Raw genomic sequence first — 26,279 nt, 5'->3', positions numbered from 1 at the left:
ATTCGCTACCACAGGATGTAGTGATGCCCACCAATTTGGATGGCTTTACAAGGGGGCTAGGCAAATTCCTGGAGGAAAAGGCTATCAATGGCTACTAGTCCTGATGGCTATGTGCTGCCTCCAGAACCAGAGGCAGTGAACCTATGTGCACCACTTTCTGGGGAACATGGGTGGGAGGGTGCTGTTGCGCTCATGCCCTGCTTGTGGGTTCCCGTGGACAGCTGGTTGGCCACTGTGTGAACAGAATACTGGACTAGACAGACCCTTGGTCTATCTTCTTATAATGTAGGGCTGTAATTCTGGCAAACAACCCCCTCCTAATACAGACCAGAGCTGCACACTATGCCCCCCCTCCCTTTGAATCAGGGATGTTGAACCCCTTTCAGCCTGTGAAGGTTTGAGGCCTACAGAGGCAAAGGGGAAAAGGTCAGTCTTAGAGGCCTGGGTTTTTTGTTGGGAAAGGTATCCCTGAGAGTAGTTTCATTTCCCTGGCTTAATTTAAATAAACAAATAAACTTCTTCAGATTTGAAACGGTACTTTCAGTTTTGAGGGAGGAGGGTATACAAAGAGAGCGAGAGAGCCAGTAAGAGCAGAGTCGGGGAGACCAGAGCCTGAAGAGGGAGCAGGAAGAAGCAGCCTGGAGAAGTCTAGGGACAGCCAGAGTAGAGGAACTTTCATTTTACAACTTTTATTTTCTCTGAAGGCCTTTTGTATCCCTCAGCTCTATTGTGTAAATAGCTTGAGTTGTGATTTGCTTGCTTTAATTTACCAGTAAACTGTTGTGGTTAAACCCTGTGCCTAGATTGTCAGCCACCCCACATCTACAGCCTAAACCCCGTGTTATTGGGAAGGGGAAGGAAGGTGGGACTCTTGAGGAGGCAAGAGATCCTTAACGAGTTGTCAGGAGGTCCAGGCCATAAGGGGAACCTGACACAGCCTGACAGCTGGATTCTGTTTCAGACAAGTTCTCAGGGGCTGCATTCCAGCTGTGGGTGAGGCCAAAATGCCAGCATATTTTAGCTTAACGATCTTACTGCCAGTAACTCAGCCTTAGGAGAGCTTCAAGACGAGGCTGGACAGCCACCTGTCAGGGATGCTCTGACTTGGGTTCCTGCATTGAGCAGGGGGTTGGACTTGATGGCCTTGTAGGACCCTTCCAACCCTACTATTCTATGATTCTAGGTAGTTCACCCTTACAGAATGGTGGTGGTGGTGGTGGTGGGGGGGAGAGAATCCCCAATCAGCAGTCAGGGAAAGTGGGTGGGGCCATCTGGGAAAGCCAGCAGGGGTGGACTTGGCCTGTTGGCTGGAGGTTGCGCACCCCTATCTTAAATACATACACTAGAGGTTAACCCCACCCGATCAGCTGCCTTGCTTTGGCTCTGAGAATAGACCCCCCTGCTTTCCCCTGTGTCTGAAAGGCAGGCGACCCATCAGCAGGCATTTCCCTTTTATTTCTGATTGTTCTTTTTTTTTTTTTAATGATAAGAATACATTTGTAGAAGATGACAACGCAGATGGGGATGCAGGGTAGCTCCTTCCAGCTTTCTTGGCAGCTTCCCTCCCTCCCTCACACACACACGCGCGCACACACACACACACAGCAAACCGCGCCACGCCACAAATACTGGACGAGCCAAGCCGGAGGCGCGCGCGCTGGTGTTCAGCCGAGCCAAGCCCTCGCTTAACCCCAAAGGCTTCAGCCCTCCCGGCATTCTGCAGTCCTTGCATGCATCAATGCCGGACATGCACGGAGGCCCCCGGCCCTGTGCCCTTCATCCCATCCAGTCCAGGGAAGACACAGTCAGGTGCGGTCAGCTAGCCACCAGCGGCTACATCTGGGGGAGGGGGGGAGGGGCGGCAGCCGGTATGTCAACGAAGCCAGGGTAACCTTTGTGACTGCCCCCGCAAGGGTAAGGAAGGTGAGGGAGGAACATATACAGAAGGAGAAGGGGAGGAAAGCTCCGAGAGGATGGTGATGTTCGTCTGGAGAAGGCAACCGGCCCTCGCAACCTGGATCGGACAAAAAAAAGCCGCCGTGCCCAAAGAACCAATGCCGAAGACAGCTAAGGTTGAACCTGCTCCCTTCCCTTCCTCCCCCCCGCAACGGAGGCTTGGGGAACTGGCAGTCCCCTGCTTTGGCAGGAGGTCAGGAACAGATCGTACAGAGGGATGGCCGAGCGCTGGGTGTCCCAAGCACCTTGCTCGTGTCTGACATGTGCAACCACGATTGAGTTCCACACTTGATGCTGAGGTTCTGTTTGGGGCGGGGGGCCCTCGTGCTGGATGCAGAGGCTGCTTCATTTCTCACCAGCTCACCAGAAGATCTGGAGGGGAAGGGCAGAGAAAAGGGGTGCCCAGCCCTGAGCGGAACACCCGTTTGGGGCAGCAGGACCAGCCGAACAGGGTGAAGGGCAAGAGGCAACGAGATGGCAAAACCCTCCGGGGCGAGCGGTGGGCAGCAAGCGCGTGCGGCGGGGCACCTGCAACCGCACTCACTCCGTCTTGGGCTTGTCTTGGAATTTCTGGTGGACGACTCGTAAGGTGGTGAAGAAGTTGCCGGCAAAGAGGATGAAGAAGGGGAGGCCGCACATCAGCACCTGCCGGAGGAAAGGACCGGGTCAGACTTCGCTCCGCCAGGAGGGAAGGCAAGGGCAGGGGGGCGAGCCAACGAGGTGGGCGGTCCCTGCCCAAGGCGAATCAGGGCACAGCTATTGCCACAGTTTTCAACCGTTTGCAAATCTCCCGTCTACCCAATTCGGAGTTGAGCGGCACAAACAAAACCCGAACTTAACACTCTGCGATTGCCCTGGATTGCAGAGCCGCCTTGCTCCTCCGATGGTTCCCAGGCAGCATGAACCTCTTGCAGCCCAGCAGTCAAATTCCATCTCGGAGGAGCTCCCTGGGGCAGCGTCCCAGCAGTGGGTGGGGCCAGAAACACAAAACCATGTGTATTGTCGCCTGAAGCTCTCTCTGCCAGCCACGGAGCCTTCGGAGAGGCATTTCAGCCGTTTAGAATGGGGGGGGGACTGCGCAAAGGCCGGGAAACCACCCACCAATCCGTGGTTGGGGGAAAGGGGGTGAGGCCAGGGGACTGGGCCCACAGGCCAAACACACCCCTGGCCCAGGAGGCAGAGGTCTTTCCTAACCGTGCCACCCTTCGACTGGAGATCCTGGGGAGTGAACTTCTGCATGAAGAGAAGCTGCTCTGCCCCGACACATGGCACCTCCTGTATTAGGAGGGCAGTGGCGGGAGTTACCAATGGTTTGAAACACGAAGGCTGCACCCAAAAGCTTCCCCAGACTCCCTCCCAGCAATGCTAGGGGCGGCAGCCTCTTAAACCCGGGCCACAGCCCTGGAGGCAGCAGCAGAGAAGCACAGCTGCGCTCCGGCCACCTCCTCCTGCCTCTCACCTGCCACTCTTTGCATTCCGGATGCCTGGCCAGTTGGAAGAGGGTGATGGCGTTGTACAGCTGCCAGAACTACAGCCAGGCAAGAGGAGAGAGGGGAGAGGAGAGGAGAGGAGAGGAGAGGGGAGAGAAGAGAGGAGAAGAGAGAAGAGAGAAGAGAAGACACATATTGGTTCTATTATTTAATGGGTTTGTATAGCGATTACCATATTTGAGAAATATTGCTAAGTGGTTTATAAGGAGTTTTAAATACATTAAAATACGATACGATGTATGTTAAAATACAGTGAAAATACATAATTGCTAGAACACTGATACAAATTTTAAAACTAATGCTCACACCACCATAGTTAACAAAAAGATGGGCAGGACACTCACTCAGGGAGCTCCTGGGTAAGGAGACGGGTTTTTAATTCGCACCTAAAGCACCCCACAGTTGGCGCATCCCAAATCCCGGGGGAGGGCATTCTATAAGGTGGGTGCCACTACAGAGAAGGCCTGCTTCCCCACTGCTGCAAGAGGGCAATTTGCAGGTCGAGGGAGGACCAGCAAAGCCTCCTCTGATGATCTTAATAATCGCATAGGTCTATACCGGGGGAAGGTGATCAGCCAGGTGACCTTGTCTGAGCTTGTTCAGAGCTTCACGTGGGAGGGGCCGTTGCTCAGTGTGACAGAGCATGTGCTTTGCAGGCAGAAGGTCCCGGGTTTGATCCCCAGCTTCTCCAGGCGGGGCGAGGAAAGAATCCTGCCTGAAACCCTGGAGAGCTGCTGCCAGTCAGTGTCGGCAATACTGGGCTAGAGGGACCAGCGCCCTGGCATAGTGTAAGGCAGCTTCCTATGTTCCTAAGAGTAAGACCTTGAACTTGGCTCTGGAGCTGACAGGCAACCAGCGCAGTAGCTTCAACACCGGTGTGGTGGATGCACGGCCAGGTGCATCCCGGCTGCCACACTCCGCGCCGCCTGCAGCTTCCAGATCGAGCAGAAGGGCAGCCCCCTGTTAGGGGCACTGCAGTCATGCCTGAACGCGGGGTTACCAGTGCATGGGCCGCGGTGGGCAAGCGATCCCTGTCCAGGGAAGGGCACAGCTGATGTGCCACCCGGAGCCAGGAACAGGCGCTCCTCGCCACTTGGGCCTCTGACGCCAATGAAGATTCCAGACCCCCTGCCCCCCCCCCCCCAAGCTACATATCTGTTCTTTGGGAAGGAGGGTGACCCCATCTAGAACAGGCAAACTCCCCAATTCCTGTACCTGGGACCCAGCCACCCACAGAGTTGCACCTTGTCAGGATTCAGCCTCAGTTTGCTGGCCCCCATCCAACCCATCGCTGTATCCAGGCACTGGTTCAGCCCGGTTATAACACCTTTTACCCGGAGTTCCCGGTTTCAAAGCAGTCCCTGCCCAGGCAGCTGAGGAACACCTCAGGGCTCAGGGGCTACCTCTCCCCAAGGCCATGCACTGGGCTGCCAATAAAGACACCCCCCCCCCCCCGCAGCTGGCATGCTGAGCTCCCTTTGAGGACACATCCCCCTGGATTCCACCCCCCCAGGCTACAAGAGCCTGCTGCAAAAGGGTGGACACAGGGCTGGAGAAGAGTGTGAATGCACCCTGAGCCCATCCTGCAGCTTATTTAGATTGATGGAAAGTATTTACAGCAAGGGTAGGCAACCTTTTGCCCTCCAGATGTTTTGGGCTACAGCTTCCATCACCCCTCGCCATGGACTAAGCTGAGTAAGGCTGACTAATGGAACGACTGTATTTCTATACCACACCTTTCTGAAGCCAGCCAAGGCGATTTCCAAAGCGTTCAGAAAACACTGATGGGAGCTGTAGGCTAAGACATCCGGAGGGCCACAAGTTGCCCACCCATGATGTATAGGCTGCCGTTCAGGCCCAGACCGTCACAAAGCAGCACACACAGCAGAGAAGATACTCAGATTAAAACTGGGTACCCCCGGATTCGAATATAAACAACTTCGGCACCCTAGGTCTAAATCAGCCTCCCCTAACGTGCCCCCCACCCGATGTTTTGGACTTACACCTCCCAAAATTCCTCACCACTAGCCATGCTGGCTGGGGCTGATGGGAGTTGAAGTCCAAGACATCTGGAGGGCACCAGGTTGGGGAAGGCTGCTTTACAGCACGACAAAAGGGAAGGCAGTTCCCCGCCCCAAGGAACAGCCCCAAACGACAACCGGTATGCAAAGCATTACTTGAGCAGTGCAGGATGGATGCATCCCTGGATGTAGTTTGTATGTGGCACCCAGCAGACCCATCTGCTGCAGTACGGACATGTTTGGAGGCTGGAGGCGTCCTGGATTGCTTTCCTGGCTGCCTTTTTCAGCCCAGTGGGAAACAAAGGCCAGCTCCTAACCCCCCTCAGTACTCCTGTCCATTGCCACTTAGGGGCCATCCCCAAAGAGGCCGCCACACACTTACTTGGCCGAAGAAGAGGAACGGAAGCAGGAAGGTGAGGCCCCGCCACATCCACGACTGGAAGCCCTCTGCAGGGGAAGACACGTGGCAGAGGATTATTTATGCATCGCTGACATGAAAGAACTGGCTAAGCAACGTCCAAGAACAAGTCATAGAATCATAGAGTACTAGGGTTGGAAGGGACCTACAAGGCCATCGAGTCCAACCCCCTGCTCAGTGCAGGAATCCAAGTCAGAGCATCATCTTGAATGCCTGCAGGGTGGGGGGGCACCTCCCTAGGTCATTGGCTCCATTGTCGTATTGCTCTAACCGTCAGGAAGCTTTTCCTGACCCTTCAGCCGGAATCCGGCTTCCTGGAGCTTGAGCCCATTCTTCCGTGTCCGGCACTCTGGGATGATCGAGAAGAGATGCTGGCCTTCCTCTCTGGGACAGCCTTTCAAGGACTTGAAGAGCGCTATCCCTTTCTCCCCTCAGTCGCCTCTTCTCAAGGCTAAACATGCCCAGTTCTTTTTGTCTCTCCTCTTGGGCTTTGTTTCCAGTCCCCTGATCATCTTTGTTGCCCTCCTCTGAACCCTCTCCAGTTTGTCTGCATCCTTCTTAAAGTGTGGCGCCCAGAACTGGACACAGTATTCCAGATGAGGCCTAACCAGTGCCAAGTAGAGGGGAACTAGTACTTCCCTGGATTTGGAAGCTATGCATCTATTAATGCAGCCCAAAATAGCATTGGCCTTTTTTGCAGCCACATCACGTTGTTGGCTCATATTCAGCTTGTGGTCAACAACAATTCCAAGATCCTTCTCGCTTGTAGTATTTTTGAGCCTAGTCTTCAGATAGAGGACAAGATTACCTTCCCTGGAATGCCTGTTTGAAAAGGGATGGTTTTGGTGGGCACTGAACACCCAGATGAGTCAGTGCCTGCCTCGTTTGTAGTGCTCAGGAGTCCCAGAGAATGGATACTATGACACTAAAGGCCACCACAGGTGGGATCTCCGAGATCGTGGGTACCACCAGGACGAGTTCTCCTGATCAGCACTGCAACAGAGCAGGCCGTTAGGGGATCAGGCGATCTCTTAAGTATCCTGGTCCTGAGTTGTTTGGGGCTTTGTAAAGAAGAACCAAAACCTGGCCTGGAGGCATATGGGCAGCCAGTGCAGTTCCTTCAGCATGGGGGGAACGTGCCGGCGATAAGCTGCTCCTGTTCCTAACCTGGCTGCGGCATTCTGCACCAATGGCAGCTTCTGCGTGAACCTCAAGGGCAGCCCCACGTAACGTGCATTGCAGTAATCCAATTTGCCATCAGCTGTCCCACAGCCTCTCCAGACAGATAATGGAGGGAAGTCTTCCGTTCAATTTCTCTCCCTCCAAAGACAGCTTTGGTTTGGGGAACGTTTTCAGCAAGTAAGCTGAGGCCCCTGGTCCTAGCAACGCCGAAGCAGCCCGACAGAACTCAAGCTGGCCACGCGAGACAGTTCTGCTTTACTGCTGCTCCCAAACAGCTCCCTCTGTGTTTGGAAGTCTCCTGCAGCCCTCAGGGCCTTGAAGAGGATGTCCTCTTCTCTGCCACAAATTCGCCTAGCCCCCATCTGGTACCTCTTGTGGTCCTCTCCTCAGCAGCAGAGATAAACCTCGCAGCCACAAGTGGGGTCTCCTTCCCTGTCACCTAGGAGGGCTCGCTCGGCAGGGGAGGGAGAGAAAGCCGAAACGCCGCTTACCCACAGTGAGATCCATGGTGTGCCGTTCGCCCAGGGCTCTCAGCCGGTATAGGCAACCACTCTGGTAATAATACTGAAGGAACTGGACAAAGCCTGTCATAGGGGAAGAAGAGAGATGGCAGCTTAGGGCGGCTTGGACAGCCAGGAGGAGCAACAGCTTCGCCTTCTGTCACCCCCGCCTAAAAGCAGGACCCTTAAGTCATGAATCCTCATGGTCACAACAGCGGTGCTTGAAATCTGAAGACCTTCCTTCTTAGATGAGGAAACTGCTCTCATCAGGTCAAGGGTGCAAAGGATGCAATGGAACCTTTCCAACACCCTACGTTTACTAGAATTCTGGAGATGTGAGTTATTGGTTTTTTTAAAAAACAACAACCACCACCAAGCTTCTAGTACTCATACTGATGGGGGCAGGCAACTTCAGCAACTGGGAGTGAAGTAATTTGCCCTTCCCCTCATTGCTCCCCCCTGTTCTACGGCCCTCTCACTCCAATCCCATGCCACAAAATCCAAAATTATGTAAGCGTTAAGTGTAAAGACCTCCCTAACCGGAAGGCTCATTGTGAGTAACAAAAGCTGACATCTTCCCACAAAATGGAACACCGCATTACTAGGGATGTACCAAAGTCACTTACCTTTTCGCAGAGGTGATTCGCAGTGGGGGGGGAGGCGCTCTGCACCTCCCCCCGAAATCCTAACCCGGCTGGCTCCACTCTGCGGCGACTCCACGGAGCCGCCGGCCGGGTGCATTCGCAGGCGTCTGGAGCCTGCGGATGCAAAGGGCGGTGGCTACGGCGGCCGCCACTTGCATTCCTGTTTTTGGCCGTGATAGGCTACGTAAATATTTACGTAGCCTATCACGGCGAAAGACAGGGGCTCAAATGGTGGCTGCTACGCCATTTGCACCCGTTTTTTTACCATGATAGGCTACGTAAATATTTACATAGCCTATCATGGCAAAAAAAAAAAAAGAGGAATGCAAATGGCGGTGGCTACAGCAGCCACCATTTGCGTTCCCTTTTTTTGCCGTGATAGGCTATGTAAATACTTACGTAGCCTATCACGGCCTAAATGGGGAAGCAAATGGCGGCCACAGATGTGGCTGCCATTCGCAAAGCAGCGTAAACGGCACACGTAAGTGCTCCGTTTCGTGCGCCTTTTGCAGGGTGGTGGGGTGGGGCGTTTCGTTCTGCCACGGATTTCGGGGGGGCCGAATGCACTGGCATTTGGCTTCACTGAGATCCGTGGTGGAATTCTCTGACACCCCTATGCATTACAAAGCCTAGGTTGAGGAATGCTGAGTTATGTAGCCAGTTCACGAAAACTTGCTCGGTTTGGATCCATGGTTCACTGAACCCTCTGAAGCCACCTCCCACAACCTGACATCCTCCGGGTGTTGTGGACTTCAACTCCCATCAGCCCCAGCCAGCATGGCCAGTGAACCAGGATCCTGGCATCTGGAGGGCACTTGGCTGGGAAAGGCTGTTCCACACAGTTTGATGCTCATGGATCCTTCCATTTTGTGCATTCACACTTACTCTGATACATGGAGAAGGTGAGGAACTGGTTTCTGAACATCTGGTACATAAGCCCATCTGGCCTGTAGGGGCGGGGGGAGAAGTGAAGAGAGAAATTAACATGTGATTTATGAAATTCAATAGTCACTAGTTTAGACAGCTCTCAAAAATGGATTATGTGAACTCATGGTCTATCAACTGAAAGGCACACAGAAATGTACTGTGCATGCATACACACTCAAGGTGTGTATATGTGTGTATGTCTCTCTCTCTCTCTCTCTCTCACACACACACACACATACACACACGCGTACACACACACACACCCCACCACCACATTTGCTAAAAAGTCCTCAAGGCAAGGCACAACTTAAAACAATTACACTGTAACACTATAAAAAAAACAAGAACATTAAAGCTACGTATTTTAAAAGGCTAATGTAAAAGGCCACTCAGGGCTTTAAAACTTAAAAACGCCACCTAAAATTGCACCTGGAAAACAATAGGCAACCAGTGCAGCTCTTTCAGGACGGGTGTCATATGGTCCTGATCCCATGCACTGGTTAGCAACCAAGCTCCTGCATCTGGCACCAATGGAAGCTTTTGGACGCTCTTCAAGGGCAGCCCCGCGTGCAGCACGCTGCAGTAGTTTAAACGTGATGTAACCAAGGCATGGATAAGTGTGGCCAAGTCAGACCGACTCAAGAATGTCAGCAGCTGGCGCACCAAGCGTAATTGTACAAGTGCCCTCCTTGGCACCACCGCCACAGGAAGATCCAGGGCTAGCACAGGATCAAGGAGCACACGCGGGGCAGGATCCGGCAGTGACCTTGCACAGGCGGCCAGCCCTGCTGATTGCAGTCCACACGCGCTCCTGTGGCTTGCGGCTGTGATGTAGCACTTCCGGGAGCAAGCCCTGAAATGAGCAAAAATGCTTGCTCCTGCACGGCACGGCCTGCCCCTTCCAGAAACAAGCGTTTCCGCTCGTTTCGGGGCTTGCCTCCAGAAGCGTTATGTCGTGGCCCCGCGCGGTAGGGGCCCCGCCCGGAAGAGCGCCATTGGAGACTGCCCTCCCTCCCTATACAAGCGTTCTCCACCCGCTCACGCTTCAGCAGCCCTTTTCCTACCACATTATATTGCCTTGGACCACCAAGAAGAAGCCAGCCAGAGGACTCTCAGGTCAGGACTCACCAAGTCAGCATGACGCCCGAGAGGAAGGTGGAGACGTAGTGATGGAAAACCCACCAGCCTTTAATCCTGGAGGAGCAAAGGGAGCCGGGGTGGGGCGGGGGAGCAGGAGGGAAAAGAAGGAGAGTCATTTTCGTTAGAGGGGTCCTTTCAGATCCAAGACACTCAGCGCGGTTTCACAGTGCTTTTTCCTTCTCGTTATTGCTGGGTCCTCTTAAGAATACTGTATTGCTGTAACTGTAGATAATGACTGTGCTGTTGCTATTGTTTATTTCCTTTATAAAGATAAAAAATGGAATAAAAAGTATTTCCTGCAAAAAAGAATTCCCAGCTACCAGGCCCAATTGCCTTGCCAGGCTACAGAGGGGTTGGGCAAGAGTGGTCACCCCAACCCCCCCGCTCCCCCGGCACTCTACACGCTGGCATGACAGTGCCGCTGGATAGGAATTCTGGAAACTGCAGTCCAATACATCTGGGGCGCACTAGGGAAGGCTTGATCTAGATACAACAGTCTTCTGCAAACACCTGGTCCAAAGCTAGCTTAAGGAAAGCCCCTGGTTGCATCCCCGGTGGAGGCAACTCCCTTACCCCCCTGCATGCGCGCACACAGAGTCTCCTGGAGAGACTTCCACCGAGGGGAAGGCAACATCTTTTAGGAGAGGAAGTTGGCTTTAACCTTCCCAGTGCTGCCCTGAGGTGAAGGAACCTCCGGGAGGGGGAGGAAGAAAGGGAGAAACCAGCGGGTGTTCCACGTGTATTCATCAGAGTGCCATCGTGCTGACCGTTTCTCTGGCTCTGGGCACGGACATCAGAGTTTCTGGGGCTGCTGATAGTCCAACCCAACCCAACCAGATGTCGCTAAACTCCAACTCCCATCAGGCCCAGACAGCATGGCCAGGAGCAATGGGAGTTGCAAACTGAAACAGCGGGGGGGCGGGGGCGCCGTAGCCTGACGAGCAAACCCGAGATCAAGAGTTTGTGCCGAGGGAAGGCGGCTGCAGTTGCACAGGGCCTGTAACAGAGCACCAGCTTCGCATGCTGGCCCAAGGTCTGACCCCCAGTGAGGAGGCTGGGAACGACTCTTAGCCAAGAGAGCCACTGACAGACGGAGCAGGTTGCAGCGGCCTTCCTCAAGCTGGTGCCCTCCAGATGTGTGGAACGACAACTCCCATCATGCCACTGCCAGCTGTGCACAGACTTTTCCCCCCTGGCCCAAGGCTGATTTCATAGCAGGCAGAGCCATCTAGCAACACTTTGCAGGCAGAAGGTTCCACATTTACTCCCTGGCACCTCCGGTTCAAAAAATCTCAGAGAGCAGAGCTAGAAAAGACCTTTGCCCAAGACCTTGGACAGCCACAGGCAGCCCTGGGCGAGATGCGCCAGCAGGAGGGACAAGGCAGCGTTTATCGTGGTTAGAGGAGGCCAGGGCTCGGAGGGTGTGGCTTGGCAAGCAAGGTTCAAGCTACGCCACCCCTGGTTAGAGATTGCAAAGAAGGTCGAGGAAGGCCCCCTCTCTGCCCACCAAAATGCTGGAGAGCTGCTGCCAGACACAGACAGAAAGGCCACGCTTGGCGGATCAGCATACAGGCTTCCTCGTGGGTCACCTGTCTGCTTGCAGGAGGTCCTACGTTCAGCTCTCAGGGACTCTAGTTCCAAGGATCTCGAGAGTCAGGCTTGGAGAAGACCGTGAAAAGTGCAGCCAGTCAACGCTGACTCAGCACACAACACACTCATAAATCTATCACCGGCCAACAGGTTGGCGAACGTTTGAAATCTAAAAGGAGGGAGAGGCACTTACTTGGATCCGTTGTTGATCAAGATGCTCTCCCGGATGGTCAGAGTGCAGTAATACCAGACCAGGAGGAAATTGAAGACGGCATCAGTCACCCTGTCACAAGCAGCAAGAAAGGCAGAGGGTGGTCATATGCAGTGGGATTAGCTAATTTTTTAATTGATTTCATCCCATCAATTTACTGTCCGCATCGCTGTATATAGAAGACGTCTCAAAGCAGTTTACAACATGAGTCTAAAACATTTAGGGTGCAAACCTTTGCATGATTAGATAGAAAAAAGGCCTACAACTCCCAGCATGCTCCAGTCAGCCATGCTGGGAGTTGTAGGCCTTTTTTTGCATCCAAACGTGCATAGAATGGCACCTTTACATATTTGATTTGTACCCTGCCTTTCTACCAAGGAAAATGGCAGTTGTGTATGCAACCAGAATACCCAAAACACCTCAGCTAAAACATGGAAAAACCAGGAAATACGAACATGTGTGCAGAAAGTGGGCAAACACTGGTCACTCAAGTGGCAATTCAAACGTTGTCTGCATGTGATCTGTTCAGACCTCTGGCAAGAGCGATCCCTCCCTTCCCTGGTTGGGTGGGAAGACAGAGGGGTGGAGGGAGAGAAAGGGGTGGCACAGAAAGGAACGACGCACCCACTTTTGGCTTTGGCCCAGCCTGCTGCCAACCTGTGGCCCTGGAGGGCCTGTGGCCAACATGAAGGCCTCGAGATTACCTGCGAAGGCCTGTGGCCCTCGACAGGAAAAAAGGCTGCCCAGCCCTACTTTAAATCAAGACATTCCCCTCGCAGGGCTGGGGAAACCCGGCAAGGCAGCAACGCTGGGCATTTTGCCTGACTAAACATTAGAGGGGAGGGAGGAGGAGGAGAGGCTGTTGGTTTCGTAATGGTCACATGTCAACAAGAACATGCAGTTCCATTTGTATTTCATCTATCAGAACGCAAGCCTGCGGCCCGGGACAGCCTTATCTTTTAATATCTATACGATGCTTTTTATTTATCTGAAGTAATTCTTTGCCATCTGCCAGGGCAAAGGCCTCTCAAGGCAGGTCACAAAAGATAACTTAGCTTCATATACCTAGCAGAGACATTAGGCTTCTACGTGATCACCGCAGACGGTGACTGCAGCCATGAAATTAAAAGACGCTTGCTCCTTGGGAGGAAAGCTATGGCAAACCTAGATAGTCAGAAGCAGAGACATCACCTTGCCGACAAAGGTCCATATAATCAAAGCTATGGTTTTCCCCGTAGCAACGTATGGCTGTGAGAGCTGGACTATAAGGAAGGCTGAGCGCCGAAGAATCGATGCTTTCGAACTGTGGTGCTGGAGAAGACTCTTACGAGTCCCCTGGACTGCAAGGAGGTCAAATCAGTCCATCCTAAAGGAAATCAACCCTGAGTGCTCATTGGAAGGACAGATACGGAAGCTGAAGCTCAAATATTTTGGCCACCTAATACGAAGAGAAAAGTCACTGGAAAAGACCCTGATGCTGGGAAGGATTGAAGGCAAAAGGAGACGGGGACGGCAGAGGATGAGGTGGCTAGATAGCATCACCGATGCAATGAATATGAACTTGAGCACACTCCAGGAGAGAGCGGAGAACAGGAAGGCCTGGAGTGCTGTGGTCCACGGGGCCATGAAGAGTCGGACACGACTGAACAGCAACAACCCCTTGCAGTGCTCCCAGCCCAGGTCCCCTGGCGTCTTCCTGTGACCCACCCGCCTCAGACCCATTCTGCTGCCCCTGCCCATCACCAAAGTGCTTCCCAGCCATTAGACCTTCTGCAACTCCGGCTCCATCTTCTTCCTTGGGTGGCACGATGCCTCTGTCTGTCAAACTTTCTTCCAATGACAGGATGATTTCAGCATTTGAACTGCACTCCCTTGCAGGTCAGATGGGGGTGGGGGGATCCGTTGCCCTCCAGTTGTTGTTGGACTACAACTCCCATCATCCCATGCTGGCTCAGGCTAATGGTAGTTGGAGTCCAACGACACCTGGAGGGCCACAGGTTCACCACTCCTGATTTAGAATCTCTTAAGCAGCCTTCCCCAACCTCGTGCCATTCAGATGTGTTGGACTACAACTCCCAGCATGCCCCAGCCAGCTATGCTGCAAATTGTACTCATGCTGGGGCATGCTGGGAATTGTATGTTGGAATTGTAATCCAACATACCTGGAGGGCACAAGATTGGGAAAGGTTGCTCTTCACTTTCTGTTCTCCAAAGCCCTTCACATCTGCGTGATAAGTAGGCAGTAATTCAACTGGTCATGATAGGCAGGCAGTAATTCAACAGGTCATGGAGCTGATTCTAAGTACAATGGAGGGACGGCTGCTTCCACTCCCGCTGGTGGCTTCAACCATGGCAGTTGTTTGGAAATTGTAGGCACTTTCTAAGTGCTAGATCACAACGAAGGGTTTCTCAGGATGCAAAAATAAATGTATTCTAGGAAGCCCAAAGCGTTTCAGCCTTTTTCAATTTTGTAGGCCTTCGTCAGGGGGTAGAGAAAAAGGTCTGCAGAATTCTTTCACAGCAAAAGATTGTTTCCTGTGTCAATTTACTGGCGACACAATCTATTGACACAGGACACAGTCTTCTGCTGTGAAAAAATTCTGCAGCCTTTTTTCTCTACCCCCTGAAGAAGGCCTAAAAATAAGAAAAAGGCCAAAATGCGCTGGGCTTCCTATAATACATTTATTTTTGCATCCTGAGAACCCGTTTCTCTTCCTTGTGATCTACTCTGGATGCTCACCTCCTTCTGTTTTCTTGCTCTGTAAGCGCTAAACAACAATACAAACATTTGTGCAGAAAATACAAGCGTTTGTCCAATGGTGGGCAAATATTCGTCACTCAAGTGGCGGTTCAAAAGCTGTCTGCACGTGATCAGCTCAGACCTCTGGCAAGAGCGATCTCTCCCTTCCCTGGCTGGGTGGGAAGACAGAGGGGTGGTAGGAGAGGATGGGGGTGTCACAGAGAAAAAAGGGAACTGTACTGGCACCTCCAAGTAGTTTCACTGCACCAAAACGCTTGTTTAATTCCACAGTTTTATTGAGCCGTTTTTGGAAGGGCATCCAAGACGGTAATCCTATGGCCTCTAGACAGAGTCTGGAGTGCCACAGAATGCTGCGGACCTTCTCCTTGGCGCTCACAGACAGAGCTACAGATTCAAATGGAGACATGGAGGCAAACTACCTCTGTCCTCTTCCTGCCCTGCCTGGCTCTTGCCAGCAGGGCATGGGGCAGGCAGAAGGCTCCAAGTGCAGCCTATAGCAAGTGCAGCCCATAGGACTGCACCCTGAATCAGTCTGGCCAGGTAAACAGGCAAACCCAGACACCGCCACCAGATGCCAGGAGGCAATACCTCCCCATCAAAGGAATGCAGGGGGAAGCGGAGATATGGTCTGTGTTCCAGGGTTGCAGACTCACCTGGAGTTAAGCAGGAATCGGCAGGTGAAGGAGATCATAAGCAGGATGATGGTGAGGTACAGCTTGAACTTCTCATACTCATCCTTGTACGCGAACCTGGGAACGGGAGGTAGGGGGGCGGATGAACTCGGACTGACACCCAAGGAGGGATGTACGGAGTTTGTAAAATCTGTTCCATCTGCATTCTGCAGAGTGTTACGTGCCTTTTGTTTCATCGTCCGCTCATTTACAAAACCAGATTCTTCCTAATTTTCTCAATTTGCACAAATTCTCACTTGCAAATCCATTTTTGGCCAGTGTTTTTTTTATTTTACGTATTTTTCTATGACTAAATTTGTGTAAAATTCCGGAAAGTAAAAAACAACAACAACAACAGCCTGCAAGTCCGCAGAATCTGTGCAACTCGGGAAAAGCCAGTCTACTGAGGAATCCACAGGTTGGTTTCATAGAAATCCGAATTCCTTTGATTCTGTTCTGGATTTCTCCAACATTCTTACACCCAAGTGTGGCACTGGTTCGAGCTTTGAAAACCCTTTACAGCTTGGGAGCCCCCCAAGTATCTTACAGACCAGCTTACTTTCATATGAGCCTGCCTAGGAACTAAGATCAGAGGCATTTATCTGGGTACCCCCTTCAGATTTAAGGGGGGCACAGTGACTAGAGAGAGGGCCATTAGGGTGGCAGTGTCCCATCTGTGGAATGGAGGACCCCCGACCCTGGGAGACAGGCCACCATTAACTGAGCTGTGTAAATCTGGCATATGAGAACACACAGTAGTTCTAAAAGAGGGGTGGACAATTTGTGGTCCAATTAGGGCCTCGTCTCATAAAGAGGCATTTCCTCATGCTTCTCTCATACAAAACAGAATGCTTCTTTTAAGATAAAGCTTGCCATCTCTAGATATATATTTTTCTAATACTTGCTTCACCCTGAGAATTTCAGCATGCGTTTTTTTAAGAATTAAAAAACAAAAACAAAGCAAAAAAGTTCCTATTTCTTATCAATGCAAAACATGAGGAAAATAAAACAAGCCACCATAAATGAATACGTACTTGGCCTGCTTGCTCAGCAGAGTGACATTCACGTTTCCTAGCACGAGACTCAGGTACAACCTGTATCACAATGGAAAAAGGAGGAATTAAGTACACCAGTGCAACGCTGCCATGAGCCAAGTCGCACCCTTGTTCCAGGCGCACCAAAAGCCACGGACTGCAGGGCAGTTTGTTGCACTGCACAGGAATCACAACCAACGTCAGAATGTAAGAAGAGCCCTGCTGGATGAGACCAAGGGTCCATCCCGTCCAGCATTCTCTTCACACAGTGGCTAACCAGCTGCCCACAGGAAACCCACAAGCAGGACATGAGTGTAACAGCACCGTCCCACCCATGTTCCCCAGAGACTGGTGTACATAGGCTCACTGCCTCTGATACTGGAGGGAGCCCAGAGCCATCAGGACTAGTAACCATTGATGGCCTTCTCCTCCAGGAATTTGTCTAACTCCCTTTTAAAGCCATTAAAAGTGGTGGCCATTGCTATGTCTTGCGGCAGCAAATTCCATAGTTTGGCTATGCGCTGTGTGAAGAAGCCCTTCTTCTTATATGCTTTCACAGGCATGTAAAAACTTTTTTGTTCCAGCAGGCCTTTGGGGATAACCAGTCTGGACCTGTGAAAATATGACGGATGGATACTATTTTTCTTGCTGTATTTTAATGCTTTGATATTTTAACAATTTTAATATTGATGATTGAATTGTATTTTAACTTTTGTACACTTGTATCTATATTTCTATTTATAGGTTTTAATTGCATAAGTTTTAATGTTGCAAAGCCACCTTGAGTCCCAGTATTGGGAAAAAGGCGGGATATAAATAAATATATGTAATAATAATGATAGGTTCATGGGATGACCCCAGGTTCTAGTATTATGAAAGAGGGAGAAAAAAAAAATCTCTCCCTCTCCACACCATGCGTAATCTTGTATGCCACTATCACATCTCCCCTATTTTGCCTTTCTTCCAAGCTGAACAGCTCCAACTACTGTAACCTTTCTTTTCATAACAGGCGTGCCACCCATGTCCAAGGCAGAATTTCAAGCCCACGTTGGCCGCAGCAATGAGAGCAGCAGACAGATCAACGACAGGGCCACAAAATTGTGCCCGTGCCCGTTACAAAGTGTGTACAACCTGGAGAACCACACTGGACATAGAACCACACTGGGATCTTGTTGGGCTGAGTACCGCAGAGGGCAGCTCTCTCTAGAGCTCTCGAACCTCCATGTTCTTAGGTTGCGTTCATGAATTTTGTTGCATCTTGTGTCGTACGTTATGGCTTTAATTAAGTTATGAGCCACCCAGAGGGCTTCAGCTATTGGGCGGTATAGAAACGCAATTAATTAATTAAATAAGACACCGAGGGGCAGTATATCTGCAAATAACGGAAGCTCGGGGCGAACAGCCAGGGCTGTCGGCATTCACGCCCTGCTTGCGAGCTTCTCAAGAGGGATCTGGCCGGCCACTGTTGGAAACAGGAGACCACTGCCACGGATGGGATCATCCCCGCCCTCCTTCCAGCCATTGGGAGCTCCAGAGCCAACCTGCCCCTTACCCATTCTTCTTGGGCAAGTAGGCTTCCATGTCAAAGAAGACATTCTGCCGCTCTTTGATCACGCTCTGCAGCTCTTGGATGGTGTCATCTTTTTCCTCCTCCAGGCTGGTGAGTGAAGATTTGCATCTGGGTTTGGGGGGTGGGGGGAAGAGAGAGAGGAGGGGGAGCACAGATCTGAGAAGGGCGCTGGTGGCGAGCGAGCGTGAAGCGGGCGTGAGACATCGAGGAGGAGAGAGGAAAGCAGAGGCAGGGTGGGAGGGGTCACATGGTCTGCAAATGCTACAAAACTCTTCCCCAACCTGGTGCCCTCCAGGTGTGTTGGACTGCAACCCCCAGCATCCCCCAACCAGCCATGCTGGTTGGGGGATGCTGGGGGTTGCAGTCCAACACACCTGGAGGGCACCAGGTTGGGGAAAGCTGTCCTGCAACCTTGGTCTGCCAGCCCATCTTAGAAATACAAAGCAGGCTAGTAAATATTTTTGGCAGGCTTGTAACTCTATGGGCTTATTTAAAAGGCTGGGTGAAAGGGAGGTGCCAGCTAAAAGAGAAGAGTCCAACTAGACCATGGGCTGCTGGCATGATGAGTTGTGAAGCAAAGTAGAAGCAGCCGCCCACATGCCTCCACAGCCAAGGCACGAACGGGCCCATGGGAACCTCCTCCCAAGAGCTGCAGGTTGCGGCCGCTCTTAGCCTACTTTTTGAGGGCGAGGGAGAGCTCCTTCAGCTGCTTCTTCTGTCGCGTGATGGAGCTGGAGATGCCGTCTTGGAGTTTGGTGAGCTCTTCTAGCTTCTGCTTGTACAGCCTGTGAGTCTCCTAGCCAAAAAGGAGAGAACAAAAAAAAGAAAAAGAAAGCAGCTTAGGGTGCAATCCCATGCATGTTTAGACAGAAAAAAAGTCCTACGATCTTCTAAACGTGTGTAGGACTGCACCCTTAGGGTGGTATATATATGAAGGGTGGTGTGTACACACACACACACACGATTAAAATGAAAAACAAATTAAATACATTTTGAGAGTGATTCACTCACATTGGGGCAGAGGTACGTATGAGGTGACAAGTGCAGAATACTTTTCTCCTAACCATATTCCAAGACTGAAAATGAGCCCCAGGGAGAGGAGAGGGTCACAGTTCCCTTCCTACCCTCTCCCACAATACAGCATCTTAATACAGCCTTCCTTGACCTGGTACCCTCCATATGTCTTGGATTACACTTCCATTGTCCACAGTCAGCACAGCCAATGTGTCACTACCAAACACCCAATGCAGGGGTCATGAGTCTTTTTGGGGTTGGGGTCACATTTGGAATTCTCAGTGTGTTGTGGGTGCTCTCACCAAATGGCTGCCCTTGGGGGCTCGCCCATTCAAAAACCGGCTACCATGGTGGGAATGGCCAATCACAAAACACTGGTTTCCCAGAAGGCAAAGCGGTGAGACTAAAAGAAAAGGAACTTGCCCCAGCACCTAAGTACAACACAAAGCTGGGGTCCGAGCTCCAAAACACAAAAACCGTTCTTTTGAACCCAAATGAATATGGCACTGACGGGCAGCACTTCGCTTTGCAGTACGCCGGCCCCCTAGTTTAAAAAAAAATAAATTAAAAAATTAAGAAATAAAGATCAGGAAGGGCAGGAGCTTGGCAGGCACCAAGACATGTTGGAGACCCTAGAATTCAACTCTTAATTAATTAAATAGTTAATTAATTTTTATTTTTAATCCCATTTTTATTTTTAGTTCATTTGCATTTTATTACTACATTTATATCCTGCCTTTTCCCCTCTTGCAAGGAACCCAAGGTGGCTTACATGGCCCTCTTTCTCCTCTCCATGTTATTCTCACAACAACCCTGTGAGGTATGCTAGGCTAAGAGTCAGGGACTAGCCAAAAGTCACCCAGTGAGAACCAGCGTGGTGTAGTGGCAAGAGTGTTGGACTGGGAGCTGGGAGATCCGGGTCCTAGTCCCCACTCAGCCATGGAAGCTCACTGGGTGACTTTGGGCCAGTCACAGACTCTCAGCCCAACCCACCTCACAGGGTTGTTGTTGTGAGGATAAAATGGAGAGGAGGAGGATAATGTAAGCCGCCTTGGGTTCCTTGCAAGAGGAAAAAAGGCGGGGTATAAATGCAATCAATCAATCAATCAATGCCAAGTGGGGCTAGAACCCAGGTCTCGCGAATCCCAGTTCAACACTCTAATGACTGACACTACCCCATTCAGAGGTCCAAGAATGAGCAGCAGGGAACCTCAGACCCACAAGTCTCCTCCTCCCCTTTCTGCGCATGCGAAGGGAGATGAGAAGTTTCTGCTTCTGGGTCACAGCAAACCATAGTCTGAAGTTTCACCCAAACATGGCAGATGGTGATTTGTGCAAACCATTAGTTGGTGGGGATCCTGGTGTGAGCACATGACTTGCATGCGGAAGGTCCTAGGTTCAGTCCCTGCCATCTCCACGTAGGTGGGGGAAAGACTCTGGTCTGCAACCCTGGAGAGCCCATGCTAGCCAGTGGGACAGCATGGGGCAAGATGGGGTGACCCTAATCATAATCTGCTCCCCCTTTGATTACCGACTTGAGTATTTTAATGAAGGAAGAAATGGCCGCTGGAAATAGTCTCGCTTATACAGTTTGGAGGACAATGAACAGGATGAGGGTAGGGGTACCAAGGTGCAAGACGAATTTATTTAAGTGAGGGCTGTTGGCTGACGACAATATATTATGTGAATGTGGAGAAATCCAAGACCCAGCGCATCTGATGGTGTGTCGATTACTGCCGGAGTCTTGTACTATTGACGATCTGCAGCATGCTAATGACAAAGCTGTGGTGGTGGCTACATTTTGGCAAGCAAAGTTTGATCTGGATACGAAATAAATAAATCTGCTCCCCCTGCATGCGAAGGAACGTGAGAGGGAAAGAGAGGACACTGCGATGGGCCGTTAGGTTGGAGCTGAGTCACAGCCTTTGTAAAGCACCACACAGATTGATGGGACAACATCACTCACTCAACTCCCACTTGGCTTTGGTACAGCAACAGCTGTGCTCTTGGCCCAACTCCAAACGTAGCCCTTCCTTCCGTCCTGACAAATGGGAGCCATTGCTCGATCTGTTGTACTTTGCAAGGGGGAGGAATAACCTTTTGGCTAGTACACATGACGCAAGGGCACATCAGAATACCGGCACTGTGAACTCCTCATTATCAGTTTCAGGGCTCTTTAAAAAGGTGTGTCTCTAGTAGGGTAACCCAGAGACCAGTCTGTGTGTATCTCTGTATGCACACACACTTCCCAACCTGGTGCCCTCCAAATGTTTCAGGCTCTAACTCCCATCAGCCACAGCAAATGTGACCAATGGTCAGGGATGATGGGAGCAGTAATCCCAAACATCCAGAGCAGGGGTGTAAAACCTCTTGCAGCCTGAGGGTCCAATGCAATTTCAGGAAAGGTCTTGGGGGGCGCATTACAATGAGGGGTGAGGGCAAATTACTAAAAACATCAGCATATTATAGCTTAAAGCATTTACTGCCAGTAACCAAGCCTTAGGAGAGGCAGTTCAACCTTTCTGAATGGGGAAAAACTGCACAAAAGCTGGGAAACCAGCAAATGACTGGAGGTTGTGGGGAAGGGGTTGGGCCAGTAGAAGGGGGTGTGGCCATCTGGGGAACTCCAGAGGGCTCGATTTGACCCCCAGGACTAAGGTTCCCCATCCCTGATCTAGAGGGCACAAAGTTGGGCAAAACTGGTGCGTGCATGTGCATACATGTGCGCGCACACACACACACACCCTAAATGCTAAAATGCATTAAAATGCAACTAAAAGCTGAATAAGTTGCATTTTATTGAATGCACTTTGGCCAGATGGCCAGAACACTTGAAGACAGAAACATATTCACTGTTTCTGAGCAACTGGGAACAGTATGACGGCGCTTATAAGGGACAGAAAAATGAGATACAAATGCGATTTTATTCATTAGGAAAGCAAACCTAGCCTCCCCGCCTGTTCCTTTGCCTGGGGCAATAAAAAAAATGGAAGCAAGAAAGTGAGGTTGTGGAGAAGACTGGAAGACTCCCCCCCTTCCCTGGTCCCGGGCCACGCTACGCCTGTATGTGCTTGTGTAAAACAGATCTCCCTTGACGATTCCGATCTGTTAATGAAGCTTGCTCTGCATGTACAATTGTTGTTGTTCAGTTGTTCAGTCGTGTCCGACTCTTTGTGACCCCATGGACCAGAGCACGCCAGGCCTTCCTGTCCTGCGCTCTCTCCCGGAGCGTGCTCAAGTTCATATTCATTGCATCCGTGATGCTATCTAGCCATCTCATCCTCTGTCGTCCCCTTCTCCTTTTGCTTTCAGTCTTTCCCAGCATCAGGGTCTTTTCCAGAGAGTTTTCTCTTCGCATTAGGTGGCCAAAATATTGGAGCTTCAGCTTCATTATCTGTCCTTCCAATGAGCACTCAGGGTTGATTTCCTTTAGGATGGACTGATTTGACCTCCTTGCAGTCCAGGGGACCCGTAAGAGTCTTCTCCAGCACCACAGTTCGAAAGCATCGATTCTTCGGTGCTCAGCCTTCCTTATAGTCCAGCTCTCACAGCCATACGTTGCTACTGGGAAAACCATAGCTTTGATCAGACGGACCTCTGTCGGCAAGGTGATGTCTCTGCTCCATTCTTATGTCCAAAGGCTGAAGTCAAGCTTGACTGCTTAACATATTTCAAATGGGGGAAGAGAGAAAAATGCGAAGTAGATTATAATAAGAGGCCTGCCTTCAAAATTGAGGAAAACCAGGGTGGCGTGGCAATTCGAATGTGGTATTTGACCAGAGAAACCCCAGTTCAAAGCCCTCTTCACTTCAGCCACAAAGGCCACCGCCCTTCCCACGCATGGAGTGGAAGAAGAAAAGCACTCTGCACATGTCCTCTTTGAGTATCGTAAGGGTGCGGCACGTGCACGCTCTGCAAATGACCAAGGAGGTTTCTCCTCTTCACACACATGGAAGGCATAAGGGGAAGGCACTCTACACGGGCTCCGAGATGCTCTTCAGTTCACAGGCACAGCACAGCAGAAAGGAAAGCCTCTCTCTTCACCGAGACACATATTCACGTAACAGTTAAGAGTTACAGATTCAGGCTAGGGTTGCCTTCCCAAACCTGGCACCCTCCCGATGTGTCAGGCTCATGGGTGGGGGATGCTGGGAGTTGTAGTCCAAGACAGCAGGAGGGCACCAGGCTGAGACGGCTGGGCTGGGCTGGGAGGCCGAGGTTTAAGTCCCCACTCAGCCAAGCAGCTCACTGGGTGCCCTTGGGCCGATCACACCCTCTCTCACTCAAAGTGATCTCCCTCACAGGGCAGTTGTGAGGATAAAATGGTGGGGGGGGGGAGAAAGAGAGAGAGAAGGGAAGGAACCATTTAGGCCACCCTGAACTCCTTGGAGGAGAGGCAGGATATAACTGTCCTTAACAAAACAGGTAAGAAAGGTAAGCTAGGAGAAAGTAGTCTGCACATGCTCAAGGCTGCCCTCCTCTTCACACCGCCAGGATGGGAAAGGCGCTCTGCCCAGGCCCTGGAGCACCCTCAACATGTGTTCCAGGGCAGCCTAGCCTGACCTGACGCCCTCCAGATACGTTGGGCCACGGACCCACTCAGCCAGCAGGCTGGGAATGCTGTGTGGGGATGCAGCCCAACACATCTGGAGGCTGCATGGCAGAGGCAACACTCTGCGCATGCCCACAGGCACTCTGCTCGCCTTACACACAGATAGGCAGCCCCCCCTCCATGGGTGATCAGACTCAATCCTGCCAGAGACATCTCCACTACCAATACTCCCAAGCCTACCAGTAGCAACACTCTCAACCCCCCCAGTATCAAAACATCAATGCTCCCAACCCCCCCAGTATCAAAACATCAATGCTCCCAACGCCCCCAGTATCAAAACATCAATGCTCCCAACCCCCCCAGTATCAAAACATCAATGCTCCCAACCCCCCCAGTATCAAAGCATCAACGCTCTCAACCCCCCCAGTATCAAAGCATCAACACTCTCAACCCCCCCAGTATCAACACTCTCAACCCCCCCAGTATCAAAGTATCAACACTCTCACCCCCCAGTATCATCACTGTCAACCCCCCAGTATCAAAGTATCAACACTCTTAACCCCCAGTATCAGTACTCTCAAAAGTATCAACACTCTCACCCCCAGTATCAACGCTCTCAACCCCCCCAGTATCAACGCTCTCAACCCCCCCGTATCAAAGTATCAACACTCTCAACCCCCAGTATCAATACTCTCAACCCCCAGTATCAAAGTATCAACACTCTCACCCCCCAGTATCATCACTGTCAACCCCCCAGTATCAAAGTATCAACACTCTTAACCCCCAGTATCAGTACTCTCAAAAGTATCAACACTCTCACCCCCAGTATCAACGCTCTCAACCCCCCCAGTATCAACGCTCTCAACCCCCCCAGTATCAAAGTATCAACGCTCTCACCCCCAAATATCATCACTCTCAACCCCCCCAGTATCAATACTCTCAACCCCCCCAGTATCAATACTCTCAACCCCCCCAGTATCAAAGTATCAACGCTCTCACCCCCCAATATCATCACTCTCACCCCCCAGTATCATCACTCTCACCCCCCAGTATCAACACTCTCAACCCCCAGTATCAACACTCTCAACCCCCAGTATCAACACTCTCAACCCCCCAGTATCAACACTCTCAACCCCCAGTATCAACACTCTCAACCCCCAGTATCAAAGTATCAACACTCTCAACCCCCAGTATCAATACTCTCAACCCCCAGTATCAGTACTCTCAAAAGTATCAACGCTCTCACCCCCAGTATCAATGCTCTCCACCCCCCAGTATCAACACTCTCCACCCCCCAGTATCAACACTCTTAACCCCCAGTATCAGTACTCTCAAAAGTATCAATGCTCTCACCCTCAGTAGCAACGCTCTCAACCTCCCCAGTATCAACACTCTCAACCTCCCCAGTATCAACACTCTCACCCCCCAGTATCAATACTCTCACCCCCAGTATCAAAGTATCAACGCTCTCACCCCCCAGTACCATCACTCTCACCCCCCAGTACCATCACTCTCACCCCCCAGTACCATCACTCTCACCCCCCAGTATCAATACTCCCAACCCCCCAGTATCAAAGTATCAACACTCTCAACCCCCCAGTATCAGTACTCTCAACCCCCCAGTATCAGTACTCTCAAAAGCATCAACGCTCTCCACCCCCCCAGTATCAACACTCTCCACCCCCCCAGTATCAACACTCTCCACCCCTCCAGTATCATCACTCTCAACCCCCAGTATCAGTACTCTCAAAAGTATCAACGCTCTCACCCCCAGTATCAAAGCACCCCCACCCCCACCCTCAGGACAGCGCCCCTCCCCATGGCGTGACGCCACTCCCCGCCCCCTCCCCGCCGGCGGGGGCTCACCTGCACGCGCTGGAAGCCGTCCTGGAGCGCCTCCCAGTCCCGCAGGCACTCGCCGGCCGAGGCGCGGAGGCTCATGGCGGCGTCTGCGGCGGCGGCGGCGGCGGCCGCGCCAGGCCAGCAGCCCCTCCGAGGGGCGGGGGGGGCGAGGGGGCGGGCGCGCCGCTTCCGCAACAGGGCGCCCCGGCCAATCCGCGGCGGAGCCCGCCGGCCTCGCAGCCGATGCCTGCCGCCGCGTCGCGAAGGGCGGCGCGGCGGGGCGGGGCGGGGCGGGGCGGGGCGGGGCAACCGGTGTCAAGGCGGCCAGGGAGAGGTGAGCGGCGCGGCGGGGGCGGGGCGCCCCTTTTGTGGGCGGGGCTCGCGGGATTTCCTCCCTCTCTCCACCCCTTCAAAAAAAGGATGCAATTTATATCTATTTAATGCAATTCACATTTTAATTACACCTATACCTATACCTTTATAATTGAGTATAATTTTTGAAAAAGAATTTATATATTTTAATACAGTTCACATTTGAATTATATATATATAATTGAGTATAATTTAAAAAAAAGAATTTATATATTTTTTTATAAAATTCACATTTGAATGATAATTTGTATTATATATATATAACTGAATATAATTTAGAAAGTAATACATAATATTTAATCCTATGGGATTATACATTAAATAATAAAAATGGCTCCCTGGTGCAGGGCTTGGGTAACATGGGGCTACCTGGATGTTTTGGCC

At 51.5% G+C, this 26,279-nt stretch overlaps 1 protein-coding gene across 1 annotated transcript; it reads right to left on the bottom strand.

The window, feature by feature from the left end:
• Nucleotides 1-1,444: 1,444 nt before the first annotated feature.
• On the bottom strand, nucleotides 1,445-25,682 carry TMEM120A (transmembrane protein 120A). Its single transcript, XM_084822818.1, has 12 exons — nucleotides 25,548-25,682; nucleotides 18,793-18,911; nucleotides 18,098-18,223; nucleotides 16,546-16,605; nucleotides 15,494-15,589; nucleotides 12,062-12,151; nucleotides 10,267-10,332; nucleotides 9,097-9,158; nucleotides 7,559-7,651; nucleotides 5,850-5,914; nucleotides 3,416-3,484; nucleotides 1,445-2,601 (listed from the first exon to the last, which is right to left on the bottom strand). The coding sequence occupies exons 1-12, from the start codon at nucleotides 25,620-25,622 to the stop codon at nucleotides 2,497-2,499; spliced, it is 1,026 nt and encodes a 341-aa protein (XP_084678944.1). The 5' UTR covers nucleotides 25,623-25,682; the 3' UTR covers nucleotides 1,445-2,496.
• Nucleotides 25,683-26,279: the final 597 nt, after the last annotated feature.

This window comes from Heloderma suspectum, chromosome 16 (assembly GCF_057233095.1).
Source record: "Heloderma suspectum isolate Gila_16-S chromosome 16, 16-S_ref, whole genome shotgun sequence".
In the NCBI taxonomy this organism is placed as follows: Eukaryota; Metazoa; Chordata; class Lepidosauria; order Squamata; family Helodermatidae; genus Heloderma; species Heloderma suspectum.
The sequence above is the reverse complement of the archived record's forward strand: the minus strand, read 5'-3'. Positions and strand labels throughout refer to the sequence as shown.

Bases quoted from the DNA above. Each gene is read 5' to 3' on its own strand.
- TMEM120A (XM_084822818.1), bottom strand. From the start codon at position 25,622: ATGAGCCTCCGCGCCTCGGCCGGCGAGTGCCTGCGGGACTGGGAGGCG. The intron at 10,333-12,061 runs GTAAGTGCCTCT...TTGCTCCTCCAG, and splicing joins TTGATCAACAACGGATCCAA to GATTAAAGGCTGGTGGGTTT. The intron at 9,159-10,266 runs GTGAGTCCTGAC...CCGCCCCTACAG, and splicing joins TCGGGCGTCATGCTGACTTG to GCCAGATGGGCTTATGTACC.